General features: G+C 48.3%; 1 protein-coding gene and 2 long non-coding RNA genes across 5 annotated transcripts; 2 read left to right on the top strand and 1 right to left on the bottom strand.

Moving 5' to 3' along the window:
- Positions 1–645: 645 nt before the first annotated feature.
- Positions 646–3,059, bottom strand: ID2 (inhibitor of DNA binding 2). The gene is made up of 3 exons (XM_032172149.2): positions 2,578–3,059; positions 2,182–2,245; positions 646–1,408 (listed from the first exon to the last, which is right to left on the bottom strand). Exons 1-2 carry the CDS (start codon positions 2,923–2,925, stop codon positions 2,189–2,191), a joined length of 405 nt encoding a protein of 134 aa, XP_032028040.2. The 5' UTR covers positions 2,926–3,059; the 3' UTR covers positions 646–1,408; positions 2,182–2,188.
- A 170-nt stretch (positions 3,060–3,229) lies between these two features.
- On the top strand, positions 3,230–5,239 carry LOC116480201 (uncharacterized). Its single transcript, XR_004251222.1, has 2 exons — positions 3,230–3,264; positions 4,465–5,239. It is a non-coding gene; the product is annotated as an uncharacterized LOC116480201 (long non-coding RNA).
- Positions 5,240–6,381: 1,142 nt separating this feature from the next.
- On the top strand, positions 6,382–17,701 carry LOC116480200 (uncharacterized). 3 transcript variants are annotated; one of them, XR_004251220.2, is made up of 6 exons: positions 6,382–6,487; positions 6,766–7,073; positions 7,496–7,637; positions 9,020–9,304; positions 11,730–12,000; positions 13,736–17,701. It is a non-coding gene; the product is annotated as an uncharacterized LOC116480200 (long non-coding RNA). The 3 variants fall into 3 exon arrangements; XR_009209425.1 differs by lacking the exon at positions 13,736–17,701 and having other exon boundaries at positions 9,020–9,115; positions 9,209–9,304; positions 11,730–12,056; XR_004251219.2 differs by lacking the exon at positions 13,736–17,701 and having other exon boundaries at positions 11,730–12,056.
- Positions 17,702–18,436: the final 735 nt, after the last annotated feature.

The following is an 18,436-nucleotide window of genomic DNA, read 5'->3' as shown; positions in this document are numbered from 1 at the left end:
TCCAGTCCAGGGCGGCCGTCAAAGCTGAGGGCGATGGAAAAGTCCGGGGAAATGCGCCCGGCCCAGCCCCGTCTCCAGAGGCCTGGGGGGTGGGTGGGGTGGGTTGGGGAGGGCTACAGGTGTGGACGCAGGCGAAGCCAAGGAGGCATCTGGAGCCCGGGGCCAGGTGACAGCTTAGTTCCCTGGGCAGACAGTAACCCTCGGGTGTTTCTACCTTCCCTTAAACCTGAAATCATGTTCTGAATTTTGTACAGCCTCTTTTCTTCTCCTGGTTAACTTTCATTTACTCCAGAGAAGCGTCTTAACGCCCACTCAGACAGGTAGTGTTTCCACACTCCCAGACTCAACACTCAACCACAACTCATTCTTGGCTTAAGCTCAGCCCTAAGGCACAGAACCAAGCTTTCCCTTAAGGACTCAGAGGCACTTCTGTGCTCAAAGCCTCCCCAGTCCCTGTCAACTCAGCCCTCTGCCTTACTACAAATCTGGTAAGATTCTCTGTACACAAGTAAAGGCTTCAGGGGTGCTGGTGGGGGATGAAGGAGAAGGGGATAAAGAAAACAGTATGTGTTGGCGGGGGGCGAGAGACAGAGAAAAGAGCTAGTGAGTGCCAGACATCTTAAAAACCACTCGGAATTCAGGTACTGACTTCAGACATGTTTTATTATAATCTTATACAGTCTACATAAATTTGAACTTGTATTTATTTGGGTTCAGTTATAACATAGCATAATAAAAATCAAAGCACTGGTCCTCTGAAATAAAGCAGGCAATCACCATTCAATAAACACACTTGATTTATTTTGTATAAAAGGGTTAAGTTTACAACTAAACTTTTATAAAAAGTTTAGCATGAATAAGTACATCATTACACTTTTTAATGCAGAAATAGACATCTCTGCCACTATACAAGAAAACTCTAATCAAAGAGTTCACAAGGTTTCACTCAAATAGATATATTTATATATAAATATATACACAGCATTCAGTAGGCTTGTGTCAAAAAGGTAATTTCTGACCAAAAGACTTCATTTAAGTGACTGAATACTGGATCCTTCTGGTATTCACGCTCCACCTTTGAAAAAAGGCAAAGTCTGCTTAGATTGGGCAATTCCTTGTGATTTTAACGTTTTCGCTCCCCATGGTGGGAATAGTATATAAAGAAAACCTTCCAACTGCAGAAAGGGCATTTAAAAGTCTTTTTCATAAATAACGAATATCACAGTCCAAGCGAGAGAACACCCTGGGAAGATGATCATTCTTAGTTTTCCTTCCGTTTTTTTTCTTTTTAAAAAGGTCCATTCAACTTGTCGTCCTTGTGAAATGGTTGAAAAATAAGTTCAGCACTTAAAAGATTCTGTGAATTTGTTGTTGTTGTTGTGCAAAGAAAAAAAGAAGTCATGAACACCTGCAAAAGATTGGGAGAGAAAGGCATGTTTAAGAGAATGTAACCTAAGGGCAGAGGCGGGCGACTGGCGCCGGGAGGAAGCCACAGTTTGAACATTTAACCAAACACTCAAAGATTGGGCAAACCCTGGCGTCCAGATGCAACACACACCCTCGCCTCGACAGCGCAAATTAAACATTAAAATAGCAGAGACTCAAGGGAAAAACTTCCCAACCCAATCTCCTATTTGGATCTCCAACAGCAGTGCTACAGGCGCCAGTCTGCTTCTTGTAACAATTATTTGATTGAAAACAGCCCTTTAGTTAACAGGGAAGTCTGGGATCCCACATCACAGGGTCTAAGGCACAGGGTAGCAATCCTCAACTAGCCCAGAGAATCCCAGAGGACTCTAGTTTCAGGGAGGGAGGATCACTACGGAATTTGTGGCGATAAGATTAATTACAGTGGAGGTTAGTACCTCATAGTACCAGAGAAATCGTAGGAAGACCCAGGCCATTACATTTGCTACAAAGCCAATACACACGTTCCTCGGCCGCCTTCGTAGTAAGTTATTGGCATCATTTCCTTTTAAAGGAAAACGTTCTGTGATCTCGAGCACCCAGAGCTACAAGCTCCTTCATGTCTAGTGAGACAATGTAGTACGGGTAACACCGCGAAGTAAGCATGCATTGACCAAATCAGACATTTTATAGATACACAAGCAAAACACATGCGCGCGCGCGCACACACACCGAGGGGCAGTTTACCCACGGGTGGCACAAGCAAACACTCACCGCTTATTCAGCCACACAGTGCTTTGCTGTCATTTGACATTAACTCAGAAGGGAATTCAGAAGCCTGGAGAGAAAGAGGATAAAGAGTACGAGGTTAAGACAATGTTAAGTAGAAAGGTTTTTTTTTGTTTTTGTTTTTGTTTTTTTTTTAAGTAGTCCACAGACCAGCAAGTTCCATTAAACACGTTTATGGTAACAATTCAGATTCAAAGACAGACGCATTAACATGTCAGAACTTACTAGCAATTTCACGCACAGCTCAATCTACAGCAGATTCTTAATAAAGTTAAATAGCTCATGCGAAAGTCACCGTCTGGGCTACGGATCTCCTAGTGACAGCCCAGACGACCGCGGGAGTGTGCGGCGGCGGGGCGGGGGCCCCGGAGCAGGTCTTACCTGCAAGGACAGGATGCTGATGTCCGTGTTGAGGGTGGTCAGCGGCGTCCTGGACGCCTGGTTCTGCCCGGGTCTCTGGTGATGCAGGCTGACAATAGTGGGATGCGAGTCCAGGGCGATCTGCAGGTCCAAGATGTAGTCGATGACGTGCTGCAGGATTTCCATCTTGCTCACCTTCTTGTTCTGGGGGATGCTGGGCACCAGCTCCTTGAGCTTGGAGTAGCAGTCGTTCATGTTGTACAGCAGGCTCATCGGGTCGTCCACCGGGGTTTTGCTCCGGGAGATGCCCAGGCTGTGGTCCGACAGGCTGTTTTTCCTAACGGACCTTACGGGACTGAAGGCTTTCATGCTGACCGCGAAGGAAAGCGAGACCGGGAGGGAGCTGGCTGCCCTGAAACTCAGGCCGCCGCTGCCGCCTGCTGAGCTAGCTGCGCTTGGCACCGGGCTCGGCTCAGAATGAAGCCCGAGCCCGGCGGGGCGGCTTTTATCCGCACTCGCCGGGGCCACACGCTCGGGCTTCCCTTCGTCCCCATTGGCGGAAGGTGGCGCGTCCATCAAGCCGAGCGGGCGCTTCCATTGGCGGGCGCGGGCGCGGGGCGTGGGCTTGTTTCTTCCGCGTTCGCAGCCAATCCCCGCGGGGTGGGCGGGGCGCGAGCCCAGCTGGGGTGGTAAATAGAGTACAGTACAGTAAGTGCGGGGCGGGCGGGGAGCGGGGAGGAGGGAGGCGGGAGGAGGGAGAGAAGGGAAGATGGGGGAGGGGAAGGGGGAGGGGAAGGGGAGGGGAGGGGAAGGGAGAGGGGAGGGAGCAGGGGGAAGGGGCAGACCCTGGGCGCCTAAATGTGCATTCTTAATTCTAATTCCAAGCGCGCGGCAGGACCCTTGCCCTGGGGGTGTTCCCAGACCAAGCCCTGCACACCTTGGAGCTGTCGGCAGCTCTAAAATCACAGCTACACGGGCGAGTTCAGCACCGCAGTGGGGAAGCCACAGTTCACTGTAACCCATCGGAGGGAGAGCGTGAGGAAAGATAGCATTTCAGAAGAAAGTGAAAACGCAAATTAGGTTGTCACGGAAGAGTCACGTTTGTAGAGTGAGTTCGTCTCTTCAGATAAGGAAAAGTTATGTTAACACAAACAAACCACCCACGCACGCATTCGACGACAGGCTTAGTGTGGGCTTTTGCAACCCGGAGCAGCGCGGGAGGCATTACTGTAAACTCAAGAAAATGAGTACTTATTGGAAACCATGCCCAACCTCGCCGGTCGCTAAGGAGCTCTCACAGGCAGGGCGCTTTCAGGGTTCCTTTTCAAGAAGGAGGCAGGGCTATTATAATGATCGTATTAATCGGAAATAATTAGGAGAATTTGCATATTGAAACTACATTTACATACACTGCCCTTGAAAGGCTGCCGGTTTGTGCCCTTCAGTGTAGGTGGCAAAGTAATGTGATTAATTATGCACTAATTGTGATTTCTAGTGTCACATTCCAACACCTAGAGGAGTTCCAAAGCTTTGTGACAGATAGGTGGCCCTAGCCATTGATCGACATCTTCACACTAAGAAAAAAAAAAAAAATTCTGTTATATATGAGGTTTGGAATCTTTTCAGCACTAGTACTGAATACAGGTTCAAGGTTTTTTTTTTTTTTTGGCTGAAAATCTTTAAGAACTCGTTCTTTCAGTCTAAATTTTAAAAAGTTTGCAGCTATTTACTCAAATACCTTAATTTTCACATAATTGTAGCTTATCTAGAATTCTGTCTTGACCACACTATGTCAGTTTCTTTTGAAAATATTTGCTCCAGAAAACAATGAACTAGAAAACCCCAGGAAGGGCAATATTCAAATCTTATTTACTTTCTGCCTCAATCTCTACCTCCTTCGCATTTCAGAAAGCGGAAGGGACAGGCCTAGAGGCTGAAAGAAAAGCTCGATAATGGGGAAACAGTGTTTTTTCCTTCAATTAATGATTAATTTCTCAGCTGGTGGGGCCAGCAGTCTCTGTCACGTGACAGCTATGCGCCCCATGACGCCTCTCCAGGGAGGCAGAGTGGGTGGCACTGAGGTGGAGCTCACCTTCCTGAAATTCAGCCCCCTCAGTTTGGAGGAAGGAGGTGAATGGTTTCCTGTCCAGCCAGAAATTTGCGGAGGGCCTTCCCAAGGCCAAGCAATGCTGCCTGCGACTCTGTCCCTGACAGCGTTGGACGCACCGTATCTCTTCTGATATTAAGTCTGGAAGTGATTTACTATCCGAGTCCTCCCACAGTTCGAGCCTTTTGATGTACTTTGTGTGCATGTGTTTCTGTCACATACGTGCCACAGTGGAACAGATTTTGTTTTGACACTATTTTGGTTCATGATGTTATACTTTGACTATTTTACAATAATAGCCAATGTAAACAAACATCTTTGGGAGTCTCAAATTATTACTTATGATTCTTGGACATTGCAGCTCTTCGATACTGACGCATTCCTAGCTTTTTCCAAGGACACCGTATGTTAACATCCGTGCCAGCCTCATTATCCCCACAGCCAGGCTCTGGGCTGGGCGGTAATGAGCATTGTGCGGTTTCACTTTACACTTTGCAAAGTTGATTAAGGCAGTGCCTTCTCCCATGATCATTTTTGTACCCTGATGTAGTAAAATGGCTAAATATGGTGAAAGTTTTCTGGTGTTGCTTTCTTTAGCTGCCATGTCAGAGTCCAGTCTGCCTGGCTGTGTTGAATTCGATTCTATTGGCATGCTACCCAGTTTTACATTCATTTAAAGATCATTTAAAGGGGATTACGAAGCTGTATAAGTTAATGATTTAAACAAGGCCTAAGTTACTAGTGTGTCTGTTTCAGCACGCCCAATATGAAATCACCTTAAAAATTGCTTTTATGGGGTAAAATCGTGTCGGAGCATTTTCGAAGTGGGTTTAAAGGCAAGTCAAAATCTGTCAATTGGTGGCTTAGGTGGGTTTGCCTTTGAGGCCTCCAAAGTTCAAACGGCCCCGGCTGGAGGGAGGGCTAGATCCGCGGGCGGTGGGAAGGTGTGCAGGGCTTCCGCTGGTGGGTGTTGGTGCGGTCCCCCTCGACTCCCTACCGGGACGCCCCCACCCCGTGGCAGCGACAGACCTGTCCGTGAGGTCCCCCAGCCTGGCTCCAGGGCTCACTCACTCCGCCTCTAGGGCAGGCCTCGCGGCGGCTCTCGCGTCCGGGCCCCTCGCGGTAATCAGAAGCAGCTCCGGGCCGGCAGCTCGGCGCTGGCCAGGCCGCCTTTGCCACCCCTGCGTGATGCGCCGGGGGGGGGGCGGAAGGAGCCTGCGGGGGCGGGGGGCGCGTCTCAAGGTCCTCCCTGCACATCTGGCGCAATGGGGAGCGTTCGCCTTTCTTTCCCGGGTTTTGTTCTCACAGCTGTGTCCATTCCGCCCGTGACCCCGCGAGTGATCCCTGACAGGTGATGAATTGGCGGCGGCGGCGGCGGCGGCGGCGCGCGGGCCAGGCCGCGGCGGGGCCGGAGCCGGAGCCCCGGAGCAGACTCTCTGGCGCCAGGCGCGTGACGCCGCCCATTCACGCCGCCCTGCAGCCTTGTCCTCGCGGCGCCGCTCAGGCGGCTGCCATGGCAACCGCGCCGTCACTCAGCGCGCGCACCCAGCTGATCAATGCCTGCGAGGCCCGGCAGTCCCAGGCTCGCCCCGGCCCGGCAGCCGGCCCGCGCGCACCTGCAGCCGCTGCACGTCTTAAGTTTCGAGTGATTTGGGGAAGGAAGGAGGACCCAGAAGAAAAGAAAAGGGCTGGGGGGTGGGGGGAGGCGGTGCGGGTGAGTGGCGGAGGAGAGGACGAAGGAGAAAAGCCGGGAGAGGGAGAAGAAAGAAATCTTCCTTTTGCAAAAGGAGGCATAATGTGGCTTAGAGGTTGCCAAAGCAAAAGGTTTTGCTTTATTTTATTTGTTTTTGCAACCGAGGCGTTCAGGGTGGGGCTGGCGGGAGGGAAGGGTGGATGGGGAGAAGGTCACTGTCTTAGCACATGGCGAGATTTATTTACTCCTTTGGATTATTTCGGTTTCTCGCCGGATGGCTTTGATCCTGGATTCCTAAAAATACCTTTGAAAGATTGAAAGACTCTCCCCCCTCCCAATCTCCACACCGTCCTACTGCCTAACTCCTCGGAACCCTCGGAGGTTGCACATAAACAATTTTTTCTTCCAGAACAGTCCCCCCTCCGCCCTGGGGGAGCCGGGAGGATGTGCAGCCCCAGTCCTCCTGCTCGGCGGAGCCTCGCGCGCGCAGAGCCTAGCGCGATTCGCGCCCTCATTACCACTACAACGCGCGGGCCAGACCAATCCCCTTTCTAATGCACCATTTTCGACTGAGAACATCAAGAGGCCAGAAACTTCCAAGTCTGCTTGCAGACGCAGACGCCTCCTGGGGTCCTGGCTTTAAGAACCAGATGCCAACATTCCCGGACAGTTTATGGCATCCGGATCCCTCAAGGGTGCTCATCTGCAGTTGAGAGTGTTAGTAGCAATTATTTATCATCTGTCCTGGAGAGGAGTTCCTGAACATAAATGTCCTCTGCTGGCCCTAAAGCTGGGGGCGGAGGCTGTGTGTTGTGGGGTGGGGGTTGGGGGGGCCGAATGTTCCCGGTCCTGTTATCTGGTTTAGCAGCATTTGTTGTGGTTTTCGAGGAAACGGCATCTGGATTACATAAGGATTCAAGTTTTTGCTTTATTTGTTTATTTAATACCTTGGCAAGAGGGAGCCCTTACCCTGAAACCAGATAACCGATTTTGGGTTTAAAACAGCCTTAGATGAAGGGCCACTGGAGGGGAAGAAAATGAGCAAAAGCCACAAAAAGCAAACAAGGGAATGTTTATTTTTCTCTTTTTGGATATTTTTGAAGACCTGCCTAACCTCTTACACTTCTTGTCGCACACAGCTAATAAATGGCATTAACAAAGCGTTTCAACGACTACCACGGCTTAACAGTGGCTCCTCCCCTGCCCTGCCACCATTCAGGCTGTAATTCCTTCCAGGATTCCCGCACCGTCCTGTGTGCCCAGAGCTCTCTACAGCACCAGGTAGAACTCCGTGCTAAATCCAATTGCTTGCGACCTTCTGATTCCCTTTTAGGGAGATCACTTTTCAGCTTGGTTCAAAGAAAGCAAAGTTTGGGAAGTTTGGCGGAGGGGCCGATGTAACTACGGGCACTGCAAATATTTTGTTACAAATGCTGTGAAGTGCCCCGATTTGTGGCTGCGTTAGCTTTCACAGAGGATTTTCCTGTGTCTTTTGTTCCGGTCACCAAATTAAAAAAGAAAATTAACTTGAGCGAGAGATAAGGTCTTGGAAAACAATCTTGGGCCGCCCGCGAGCTGGCGGGAGCAGGGCTGGCGTCGTCTTGTCTGCGCCGCCCCGAGGCGCGAGTCTTGGGGTCCGGCCACCGCAGGGAGCCTAGGTCATGCAGGGACCCCCCTCCATCCACTGTGCGCCCCCGCGCCACAGCGCAGCACCCAGGCCACCCCCTCCCCCCCGCCCACCAGCGTCCGTGGGAATCCGCCCCAGCCAGCGACAAGGGCGGGCTTGTCCGGAATCAAACGGCATCTTAATATTATAATGCGGCACCAAAAGCAAAACCCGAGGTCCCGGCTTGCAGTCCCTAACAAGAAACACATTGTGTGCGCTTTTTCTTTTTTGGCTCAAGCCACGTTCGCGCGCCGGTCCCTCCACAGGGAGCCAAGTCCATGACTTCAGTGAGGAGGAACCCGCCTCCCTCGCACCACGTGCGCTCCCAGCTGGAGCAGCCGCCCTGTGAGCCCTGTCCCGGTCCCTGGGACGGGCTAGGGCCTGGCTGGGACGCACTTGTCCTGGGCACAGGACAAGGGCTTTGGGGCACAGCCCTTTCTCGGCCGGGGAGGCAGGCGAACCGATCGCCCGGGCACTGGTGTTACCCAGGCGGCGCCAGCGCGAGTTGGCTGGTGGACAGATTTTTCAATAGTTTGAACTCCTTCTTCCCCTTGCCGCATCTGTAAGGCGTTTACTCCCAGATTCAGCCCCCTCCTCATAATAATGACAGTGGGCAGACTTTTCCTCTCCAGTTAGAGATAGGGCGTGCGCGGGTCCTGCAAGACCCCAGCCGCGCGTCACCGCGAACCATTCTGCGGGAGGGGCAGGACCTAAGGCTGCATCTCCGGGAGGGAACGTGGAGACACCGCGGACGGAGGGGACCTGGAGGAGCAGTCCTAGGCACGGGGCGAAGGATTTGCGCTCTAGCTGGTGGAGCGCACATCGCCCTGGTTAGCTCTGCGGTGGGTCCTGGGCTCTTCCCGGCCTCTTCCTGCCTCCGCTGACATCAGGGCCTCTCCTGTTTAGTCCTAGGCCTGCCCTTCATCACGACTCCGCAGAAAAGGATGGGTAAATTAAGGCATACATTTAATTTTAACCATCATGCCTGACTTTCTAGGATTCTGTGTGAAGAATACAGGACAGACGTTCCATTTCAAAGAAAAAAGGGCAACACGAAGGTCCTCTTTAAGGAGAGAGTAAACATTCACTTTAGGTAAAAAATAGTCTTCTACTCGCCTGTGCACGGCACACCTCTTTTGCTGTTCACCTTGACCCCAAGAGTTTGGAAAGGCTGTCCCCATTTCAGAGAGGAAGAAACGCAGGCACACGTGAATGACGGACTCCTCTGTGGTGGCCTAGACTCCAGCCAACAGTTCCTAGGACAGCCTGCCATTGTGCAAAGGTGTGTAACCTTGACTCCAGGTAGAGCATTGATTACTCTTTTAACCTCGAAATGTATTCCAGTCCTGGACGGCTGGATTGCCAAGAGCCAGGAATCTGTGAAAACAGTTTTTTCTCATTTTTCTTCCAAGTTAACACTGAATGACTGAGCTTGACCCTTTGTTAACTAAAGGTCAACTGACATCTTAGGACTTTTCAAACCTTAGTGTATGTAAGAAACCCACGTTTACACCCGGAGTTCTGTGGCCACCTGTATAAATTCTGATTCAGTAGGTTTGGTGAGCAGCCCAGCATATAGCATTTTAAACAAGCATGGTGAGGAGATGCTGATGCCGGTGGTGCGGCGACCACAGTTTGAGAAGCTTCAGATAAATAATTGGCCTCTTAAATGAGCCCTGGATAAATAATTGGCCTCTTAAATGAACCCTGCAGTAGGCAGACTGCTGGGTGAGAATGAGCCTACTTGGACCCTTTAAGGCAGCAGTCCCCAACCGTTTTGGCACCAGGAACCGGTTTCGTGGAAGTCCATTTTTCCAATGGGGGGTTGGGGGAGGGTTGAGGGAGTGGGGCTGGGGGATGGGTGGTGGGTACTAGGGGTATAGTTTTGGGATGAAACTGTTCCACTTCAGATCATCAGGCATTAGATTCTCCTAAGGAGCCCACAACCTAGATCCCTGGCACGTGCAATTCACCATAGTGTTTGCGCTCCTATGAGAACTAATGCTGTGGCTGATCTGACAGGAGGCGGAGCTCAGGGATTAATGCTCATTCACTGCTAACCTCTTGCTCTGCCTGGGATTCCTAACAGGTCACAGACCGGTACCAGCCCACTGCCTGGGGTTTTGGGGACCCCTGCTTTAAGGAACTGTACACTTGTTTCTAGAAATTCAAGAGAAGGAAAATCTGTTACATTTACCCACATTTTCTCTTTTTCCTTTGTTCTTTTTTCCTTCCTGATATTCCATTATTCTCCCTTTGATTAACTCTTTCTGTTTCAAGAACATTTTTTGGACAGTCTTTTAGGGTAGGTGTGTTGGTGACATGTTCCCTTAGTTTTCCTGCATCTGAAGTCTTGTTCTTGCCTTCAGTCCTGCAGGATATTTTTGCTGGATATAGAATTTGGGGTTGACAGCTTTTTTTCCTTTTAGCACCTGACATTCTGTGGTGCTTTCTTCCTTCTGTCAAGGTTTCTCATGACAAAATCTGATTTCTCATATGAAATCTGCTGTTAACTTGAATTGCTTTTTCCCCAATGTAAGTAAGGTGTGGTTTCTTTCTCCTTGATTTGTCTTCCATTTTTGGAAGTTTGCCTATCATCTATCTTGGCATGGATTTCTTTAGGTTTGTTCTGTTTGAGGTTCTCTAGACAGCTTCTTTGGCCAAACTTGGGAAATTTTCAACCATTATTTCTTCACATGCTTTTTCAGCCCTGCCCTTTTTCTCTTCCCTTTTCAGAACTCCAATGACACTAATGTTAGATCTTTTATTATAATCCCAGAGGTCCCTGAGACTATGTAAATATAGTTTTAAAAAATCTGTTTTCTCTCTGTTCTTCAGTTGGGCAATTTCTGTTGTTCTGTCTTCAGGTTCACAGATGGTTTCCTCTGCCCTCTCCACTGTGCTTTTGAGTCCATTCAATGAGTTTTTACTTTGGTTACTGTATTTTTCAGTTTTAAGATTTCCCTTTCATTCTTCTTTACATCTTCTGCTTCTTTACTGAGTTTTCTATTTTTTCATCTATTTTTTTTTTTTGTCTGTTCGTAATTGCTCATTAGAAGATTTTTCTGATGGCCCTTGCAGAGTCCTTGTCAGATTATTCCAACATCTGTGTCACCTCAGTGTTGGCAACTGTTGATTGTCTTTTCTCGTTCAAGTTGAGCTTTTCTTGGTTCTTGAAATGATGAATGATTTTTTTTTTTCTTTTTTCTTGAAACCTGGGCGTTTTGGGGATAATGCTATGATCTGGAGCTTATTTAAATCTTGTATTATAGTGGCCTCTGCTGCACCACCCTGGCTTGGGAGGAGGTGCTCCTCACGTGGCCTCCACTGATATTGTGGGGTAGAGGCATCTTACCACTGGAAGGTGACGAATGTCGCAGTTCTTACTCAACCTTGACAACCTCAGCGGGGAGAGAGCAGCGCCTGATTATCCCCTGGGTGATGGATGGGGTGGGTGCGTGTTCAGGCTCCCAGGTGGCCTCTGCTGATGCTCATTGCTGACCTGCAGGGATGACCGCACCTTCTCTGACACCATCCTGTTGTTCAGGGTGGCGTCTCCTGACAGCAGACTGAGGGGGGCCATCTAGCTCTCCACTCCCCTTTGCTGATAGGGTTAGAGTTGGGGCCACAGTCTTTTCTGTGGTGTTTGGTTATAGTGGGACGGTTATAGTCTAAAAGGTTTTGGTTTCTTGGCTTCTCTCTTACAGTCACCATGTAACAAATGCAGACATCTCTGAGATCACCATGCAGTGAGGAAGTTCAAGCTGGTGGCATGAAGAGGCCACATGGAAAGGGCTAAAAAAGGAGTCAGCCTCAGTCAACTCAGCTGAGCACCCAGCTAGGAATAAAAGAGGACTCCGTGGATGTCCAGCCCAGTAAGATGACCTCAGCCCCAGCCACCAACTGACCACGCACACAAGACACCGTGAGGCTGCCTGCTGGAGCCTGGCCAGTGGGATTGTAGAGTAACTCATTGTCGTAAGCCAATACTTTTGTGGGTGATTTGTTTCATAAAGTGGCCTCCAAAAGAGAAATTGGGGATACACAGTTTCTAGGTACAATCTTGTGCATTCGTTGTAGTTGTAATCATTGATAATTTGTGTGTTTTTCCTGAAAGTTTTATGACAACATGATTTATAGTGTGTAAAATAAACATATCCCTACATCCAACAAACCTGCTTTTTTTTTTTTTTTTTTTTTTTTGGGGTGGGTCTTTTTTCCTTGCCCCGGGAGGAGTGTCGTGGGCTTATTTTTGTTCCCTGCAGCCTCAACCTTTTGGGCTCAAGCAGTCCTCCTACCTCAGCCTCCCAAGTAGCTGGGACTACGGGCATGTGTCACAGCACCCAGCTATTTATTTCTTTTTTGAGACAGGGTTTCACTGCTGTCACCCAGGCTGGAGTGCAGTGGTGTGATAGCTCACAGCAACCTCTACCTCCTGGGCTCAAGCAATTCTGCTGCCTTAGTCCCCCGAGTAGCTGGGACTATAGGCACATCCCACTGCACCTGGCTAATTTTTGTGCTTTTTTTTAGAGGCGAGGTTTCGTCATGTTGCCTTGGCTGTTCTTAAACTCCTGAGCTCAAGTGGTCCTCCTGCCTTGGTCTCCCAAAGTGTTGGGATTACAGATGTGAGCCACTGCACCTGGCTAATTTTTGTATTTTCTTGTAGAGATGGGTTTTCACCATGTTACCCAGCTGGTCTCGAACTTCTGGGCTCAAGTCATCTGCCTGTCTCAGCCTCCCAAAGTGCTGGGATTACAGGCATCACTGCACCCCGCCTAAAAGTGCCTTAATTTTAAAAGAAATAGAGGTTTTATTTGATATATGTCTAGTATATTCTTAGGATATTTTTTTAACCAGTAAGAACCTCTACCAACTATCCCCCAAGATACAGAATTTATAACCCTATGTGATGACTGTATGTTTTGAACCAAAACCAAGTATGATGAATGGCTACCAGCTCAGAGGCCCTGGAGACACAAGGAAGCCTCACTGGTGAGAGGTGACTGCCTGTGGGCCGCACAGTTTCCTGGAAAGGCAGTGAGAGCATCTGGTACCTCCAGACACTGCAGAAACAGTGTCACAGAAACATCTCAGAGGAGTCACTTCTCTTCATCAAGATTTTAAAGTGATTTCAACATAAAAAAAAACAACAACAATGTAAAGAATTTGAGTGTGGAGTGATGATCATGCTTCCAGGTTAGGATCAGGCTCTTTCTCCCATTGTCTTGTCGATTTAAGGTGCAGGAACTCCTGGGATGGTGTTGCCCAGTGACACAATCCCAGTGTGGCCATTTCTGATCCCGGGAAAGCAGTCAGGAGTGGGTGGATGCAGTTACAGTTCATCAAGTCCTGCTAGTTCAAGTCATGAGTCCTGAATTCTCCGGGAGGAGCCACTAAAGAAATGCAGAAGCAGGCAATCCTTGCAGTCAAGTGGGATGAGGTTCTTTGGTTGCTGCTGTTATGGGGGTGGGGTGCATGTTGGGGCCTGGGGGGTGAGGCTGAGGGCTCCCCCAGTCTGTCCCTCCCTGAGCCTGAGCTCTTGGTTCCCACCCAGTCCTTTGTTTCTTTCGTCTCTGGGAGCACCTGCACCCCTGGTTTGCAGCGTGTCCTAGGGTGAGTCACCATGAGCCCCAGGTTCCCACATGTAAAGGATGGGCAGCGCTCCCTCACGTGCTTCTCCACTAAGCCCTTACAGAGCCCTCATATCTTGCAGGCCAGCAAACTGCCAGCGTGAAGGATGCCCAGGTAACCTGCCCATGCCAGAACGGCCAGGAGATGGTGGAACCAGAATCTAAGCCCATGCCTGTCTGACTTCAAAGTCTGTGCTCCTGATGTTTGCACTGAGTCACCTCCTAAGACTTGCTGAAACTGGATCACGTCCATTTACCTATCTTTGAGAGAAATGGAAGCTTTAAAAAAGGAAATATTTACTATGGATATTTTACAATAGTTCCAAAACATGAAAGTTTTAAATAAGATATTCTTAACCATCCTCACCACGTCTTCAGGTTTCCTTACAGCTACTGTGTTTTTATGATTGCCCATTAGAAAAAAAGACTGTGCTTTCTGTAGGTTTTAAAGGAATGGTGGTGAAATAGGGAGCATTCCCTGAGCAGATCCTGCCTGCGGGCACACCTCTGAGCATTGGACCAGGCGAGAAGAGCCCATGTGTTGGCTGCTTTGGGATCCCAGCACTGCCAATGGCAGTTGGGCTATGACCCAGGGAGAGAACCTAGCCTTTTGCATTCTGTTGCCCCATTTGAAAATGGAGACGATAGTGGTGCCCCGCTCAGTGTTATTTTGAGGATTCGAATGTATCTCAGATGTAGTACCTGAAAAAATATAAGTGCTCAGTAAATACGGTTGCCAGATAAAATGCAGGAAACCTATTTAAAAAGTTTTGGCTGGACGATGAATAGAATAATTTTTCTTAGTATGAGTATGTCCTTATATTTTATCTGCTAAATTTAGCAACCTCCTCAGTAAATGATCACTACAATTGCAAAAACTCCTTATGACAGATATAGTAAATTTGTGAAGAAATAGGAACTTGCATTTATTTTTACTGAGCTGTGACTGGTTAAGATAACTGGGCAAGAGAAGACATCTTCGACTAAACTTGCAGCATATAGAGTACAGAGATTCAAATTTGAAGTCCTATAGGACTAGAATGGCCAGAGGTGAACTGTAGTGAGCTTATCTAAAGAGTCCCAATTTCAAAAGTTCCTCAGAGACTTAAATGGGCCCACAGACCCCTCCTGTGTCTTTGCATAAGTCAGCTCGTTATATCAGTTATAAATTGATTTCCAGAGAAAATGTACCCTGGAGGTCCCTCTCCCACTTGAAATAGGACTGGCCAATCCAGATGTCCCCCAGGTGATGTTGGCTCAAATATAGCTCCATAAATTGGAGAATCTGTTCAAGAAAACAAGCAAAAGTATTCGTGACTGAGTTAGTTAATGCCAGCTGGTATCTTGAACAAACCCAGATCTCTAACATGCTAGTTTATTTCGTAGTGTAAAATGTGTGTTACTGATGGGCAGACAGCTCTCATTCAAGCAGTGACAGATGCAAGCTCTTCCCATTTTTGTGGCCCCATTGTATTCAGTGTGTGGCTTCCAAGGTGCCTGGGATCATCTCCACCAAGACTAAGGAAGAGGAAAGAGCTTAGACAACTGCATTTGGCTGGTTTTTATGGATCCGGCAAGGAATTGGCTCCAACACATTAGCTCACATTCCATTGGTTAGAACTGGGTTTCTCAACTATTAGTACAGGGTGAGTGTAGGGTTTTGGCACCATGGGCATTTGAGCTGGCCAAAGGCTAATCAGGGTTAGAACAAAGCCACAAAGCCTGTGAATGGTGTTTATTGTGAGGGGCTGTCTTGTGCATTGTGGAATGTTCAACAGGATGCTCTCTGGCCTCAGAGACTCACTAGATTCCCATAGAACTCTCCTCTCTCCTCCAGTTGTGACAGCCACAGTTGCCTCCTCTCCAGATATTGCTAGATGTCCCCGGGAGGCAAAATTGTCCTGGTTGAGAACCACTGTGTTAGAACTCGGTCACATGGCCACACCTAACTGCAAGGGAGGCTGGAAGATCTAGATGAGTAGTATGCCAAGAAGAAAATTAAACTGATTTAGAGGCTGCTGGCCAGTTGCTTTCAGTTACCTTCAGCATACTGATTCCTCTGCAGCTGTCGGGACACTCATGCCTGTTTCTGAGATGTTTCCTGTGTGAGGGGGCATAGTGACAATTGGAGGGGTGACATGTTGGACTTGGGTAGGGTGAAGAGGATTGGAAACCACCATCATGTTTGGCAGCATTGAGTGTTTGTGACTATTTGAATAGTTGTGACAAGGGTACAGTAAAGGAGGAAATAACCATTTTTGAATACCCTTTTACAATTTGCAAAGCACTTTTAAAGGTAAGAGTGAGTTCCTAGACCATATTAGGGTGAGAATGGACATTGTTGGCTGCCATATCATTGGACCGGGGCTTTGAGATTTTTGTCTTCAAAAGGCAGATTAGATTTGGAGTAGAAGGAGAAATATAAAGACCTGGTATCTGAGTGTGTTTGCAGAGGGGAATTGTCATTTGGAAGCACAAGAAAGGGGATGGCCCATTGGCACATATGGTACATTGTGTTTTCATATAATTATACCTGAATGAAAGCAAGAGGAAACGTGTAGGAAGCTGTTTACATAGTCCTTTTAATAATGTTTACATGAGTTAATGAACATGCAGACGTATCTGATGAAAACATGTCAGTAGTGAAACAGCCTTGTGAAGAATCAGATCTTACCTCAGGCTGGAAAAAAGGACTGGTTTTCCAAACTCAGAAATTGCAGCCAGTGTGAACAGTAGCACAAATGACTTTGAGCTTTAAGACATCCATCCATCCATCCGTCCATCCATCCATCCATCCATCCCTTCATCCATCACTCCATCCATCCCTTCTTCAATCCATCCGTCCCTTCATCCATCCATCCCTTCATCCATCCATCCATCCATGCATCCATCCATTCATGCATCCATCCATCCATCCATCCTTCCTTCCATTCATCCCTTCATCCATCCATCCACTCATTCATCCCTTCATCCATCCACCCATCTATCCATCCATTTCTTCATCCACTCATCCCTTCATCCATTGTCTACCATTCATTTGCCCCTTCATCCATCCATTCATTTATCCATCCATCCTTCCATCCATTTACATCCATCCATACCTTTATCCATCCATTCACCCATTCATCCTTTTATCCATCTATCTATTCCTCCATCCATCCATCCATCTATTCATCCCTTCATCCATTCATCCATTCATCTTTTCATCCATCCATCCATTGCTCCATCCATCCATCCATTGCTCCATTCAACCATCCATCTGTCCATTCATCCCTTCATCCATCCATTCATTCCATCATCCATCAGTCACTTCATCCATCCATCCATCTTTCCATTCATCCATCCATGTGTTCAGCAAGCATTTTATGTCTGACAACATAAAATCTCGAAATCTGGTGAGGATGTGGAGCAGTGGGAATTCTCCAATACTGCCAGGGGGCATGGGCATCATTCCCACCACACTGGAATGCGAAGGGGCATTCTGAGTAGAACTGAAGATGTGCCCATCCTTGACCCCACAGTTCCAGCCATGGGCATGCGAATGAATGTGCACACGTGTTGACTGCGGCATTTGTTTGTAATTATGAAAACATCTTAAGTTTCCATCTACGGGAGGGAGTATAATGTGGGAGTGCCCTATAGTGGAGTTCTAGAGAGCAGTAGAAATAAATAGACTAGAGCTGTACACGGCAAAATGAAGATAAAAGACATAAAGATGGGAGAAGAACACCTGGCCACAGAAGTATACGTCCAATATGATGCTGGTGTATCCAGAGTGTTCAAACAAACAACACAACACTACTCATTGTTTCCAACGTGAGTATGAAAGTATAGAGCAGTGCAGAGGGCCAGGAGTGCTGAATCCAGATAGTTACTTCTCCAGGCGGGGGCCGAGGACCAGGGCTGGAGGTTTACTCCAGGAGCTTCAGTGGTGCATGCTGAATGTGCTGTTTCTTGGGCTGGGGGACAGAGATGTGCATGCTGTTATACACTCTATATTGAAATGATTATATAACAATATACTAATTTATCATGTAATAAAGTTTGACCAGAAAAAAACAACTGTTCTGTGGCTGCTTCCAAGACTGGATTTCACGTTGTAGGTTTCTAAGCAGAGAGTCCAAGAAAACCGAAGGAGCGGCGGAAGGATAAGCCTTCCGGGTGTTCTGGAAGTGAGAGAACCAAAGGGGCGGCGGAAGGATATGACTTCCGGGTGTTCTGGAAGTGAGAAGACAGAAGGGGTGGCGGAAGGATATGCCTCCCGGGTGTTCTGGGAGTGAGAAAACGGAAGGGACGGCGGAAGGATAAGCCTCTCGGGTGTTGTGGTAGGGTCCCTTTGCTTGGGCTCCTCTCTTAGAGTCGAGAAAACCTGGGACTTACGACAACTGGAGTCAACCTGGGATCCTGGCACCAAATGCCAGCAGAAACAATCGTGCCCCCCTCAGAAGATGAGATGAGGTTCTTTCTGGAACATGAGTGCAGTTCGAGGGCTTCAAGTAGAAAGCCCAGTCGTCCTTACCCTGCGTGGCCCACCCAGGATCATGAATGGGGTCAGCCTCAGGGAGCTATGAGCCTGGTGTCTGAGACACAGCTTGAGCCTTTGTATTGCTGGAAGCACAGGGAACCCTGAGGGTTGATCAACTGCCCAGCAAAGACAAACTGGCATGCTCGTCAGTGTGAGAACAAAGCCACAAGACCTAGGAGTGGCATTCTGCAGATCTGCTGTTTTTCAAAAAAACTTGTGCTTGAATGTGTATAACATAAAGTTTACCATTTAAGCTTTT

Source organism: Hylobates moloch, unplaced genomic scaffold, assembly GCF_009828535.3.
Source record: "Hylobates moloch isolate HMO894 unplaced genomic scaffold, HMol_V3 SCAFFOLD_13, whole genome shotgun sequence".
In the NCBI taxonomy this organism is placed as follows: domain Eukaryota; kingdom Metazoa; phylum Chordata; class Mammalia; order Primates; family Hylobatidae; genus Hylobates; species Hylobates moloch.
This window is presented reverse-complemented; position numbering and strand designations above follow the sequence as displayed.

Bases quoted from the DNA above. Each gene is read 5' to 3' on its own strand.
- ID2 (XM_032172149.2), bottom strand. From the start codon at position 2,925: ATGAAAGCCTTCAGTCCCGTAAGGTCCGTTAGGAAAAACAGCCTGTCG. The intron at 2,246-2,577 runs GTAAGACCTGCT...CTTTCTCTCCAG, and splicing joins TCAGCATCCTGTCCTTGCAG to GCTTCTGAATTCCCTTCTGA.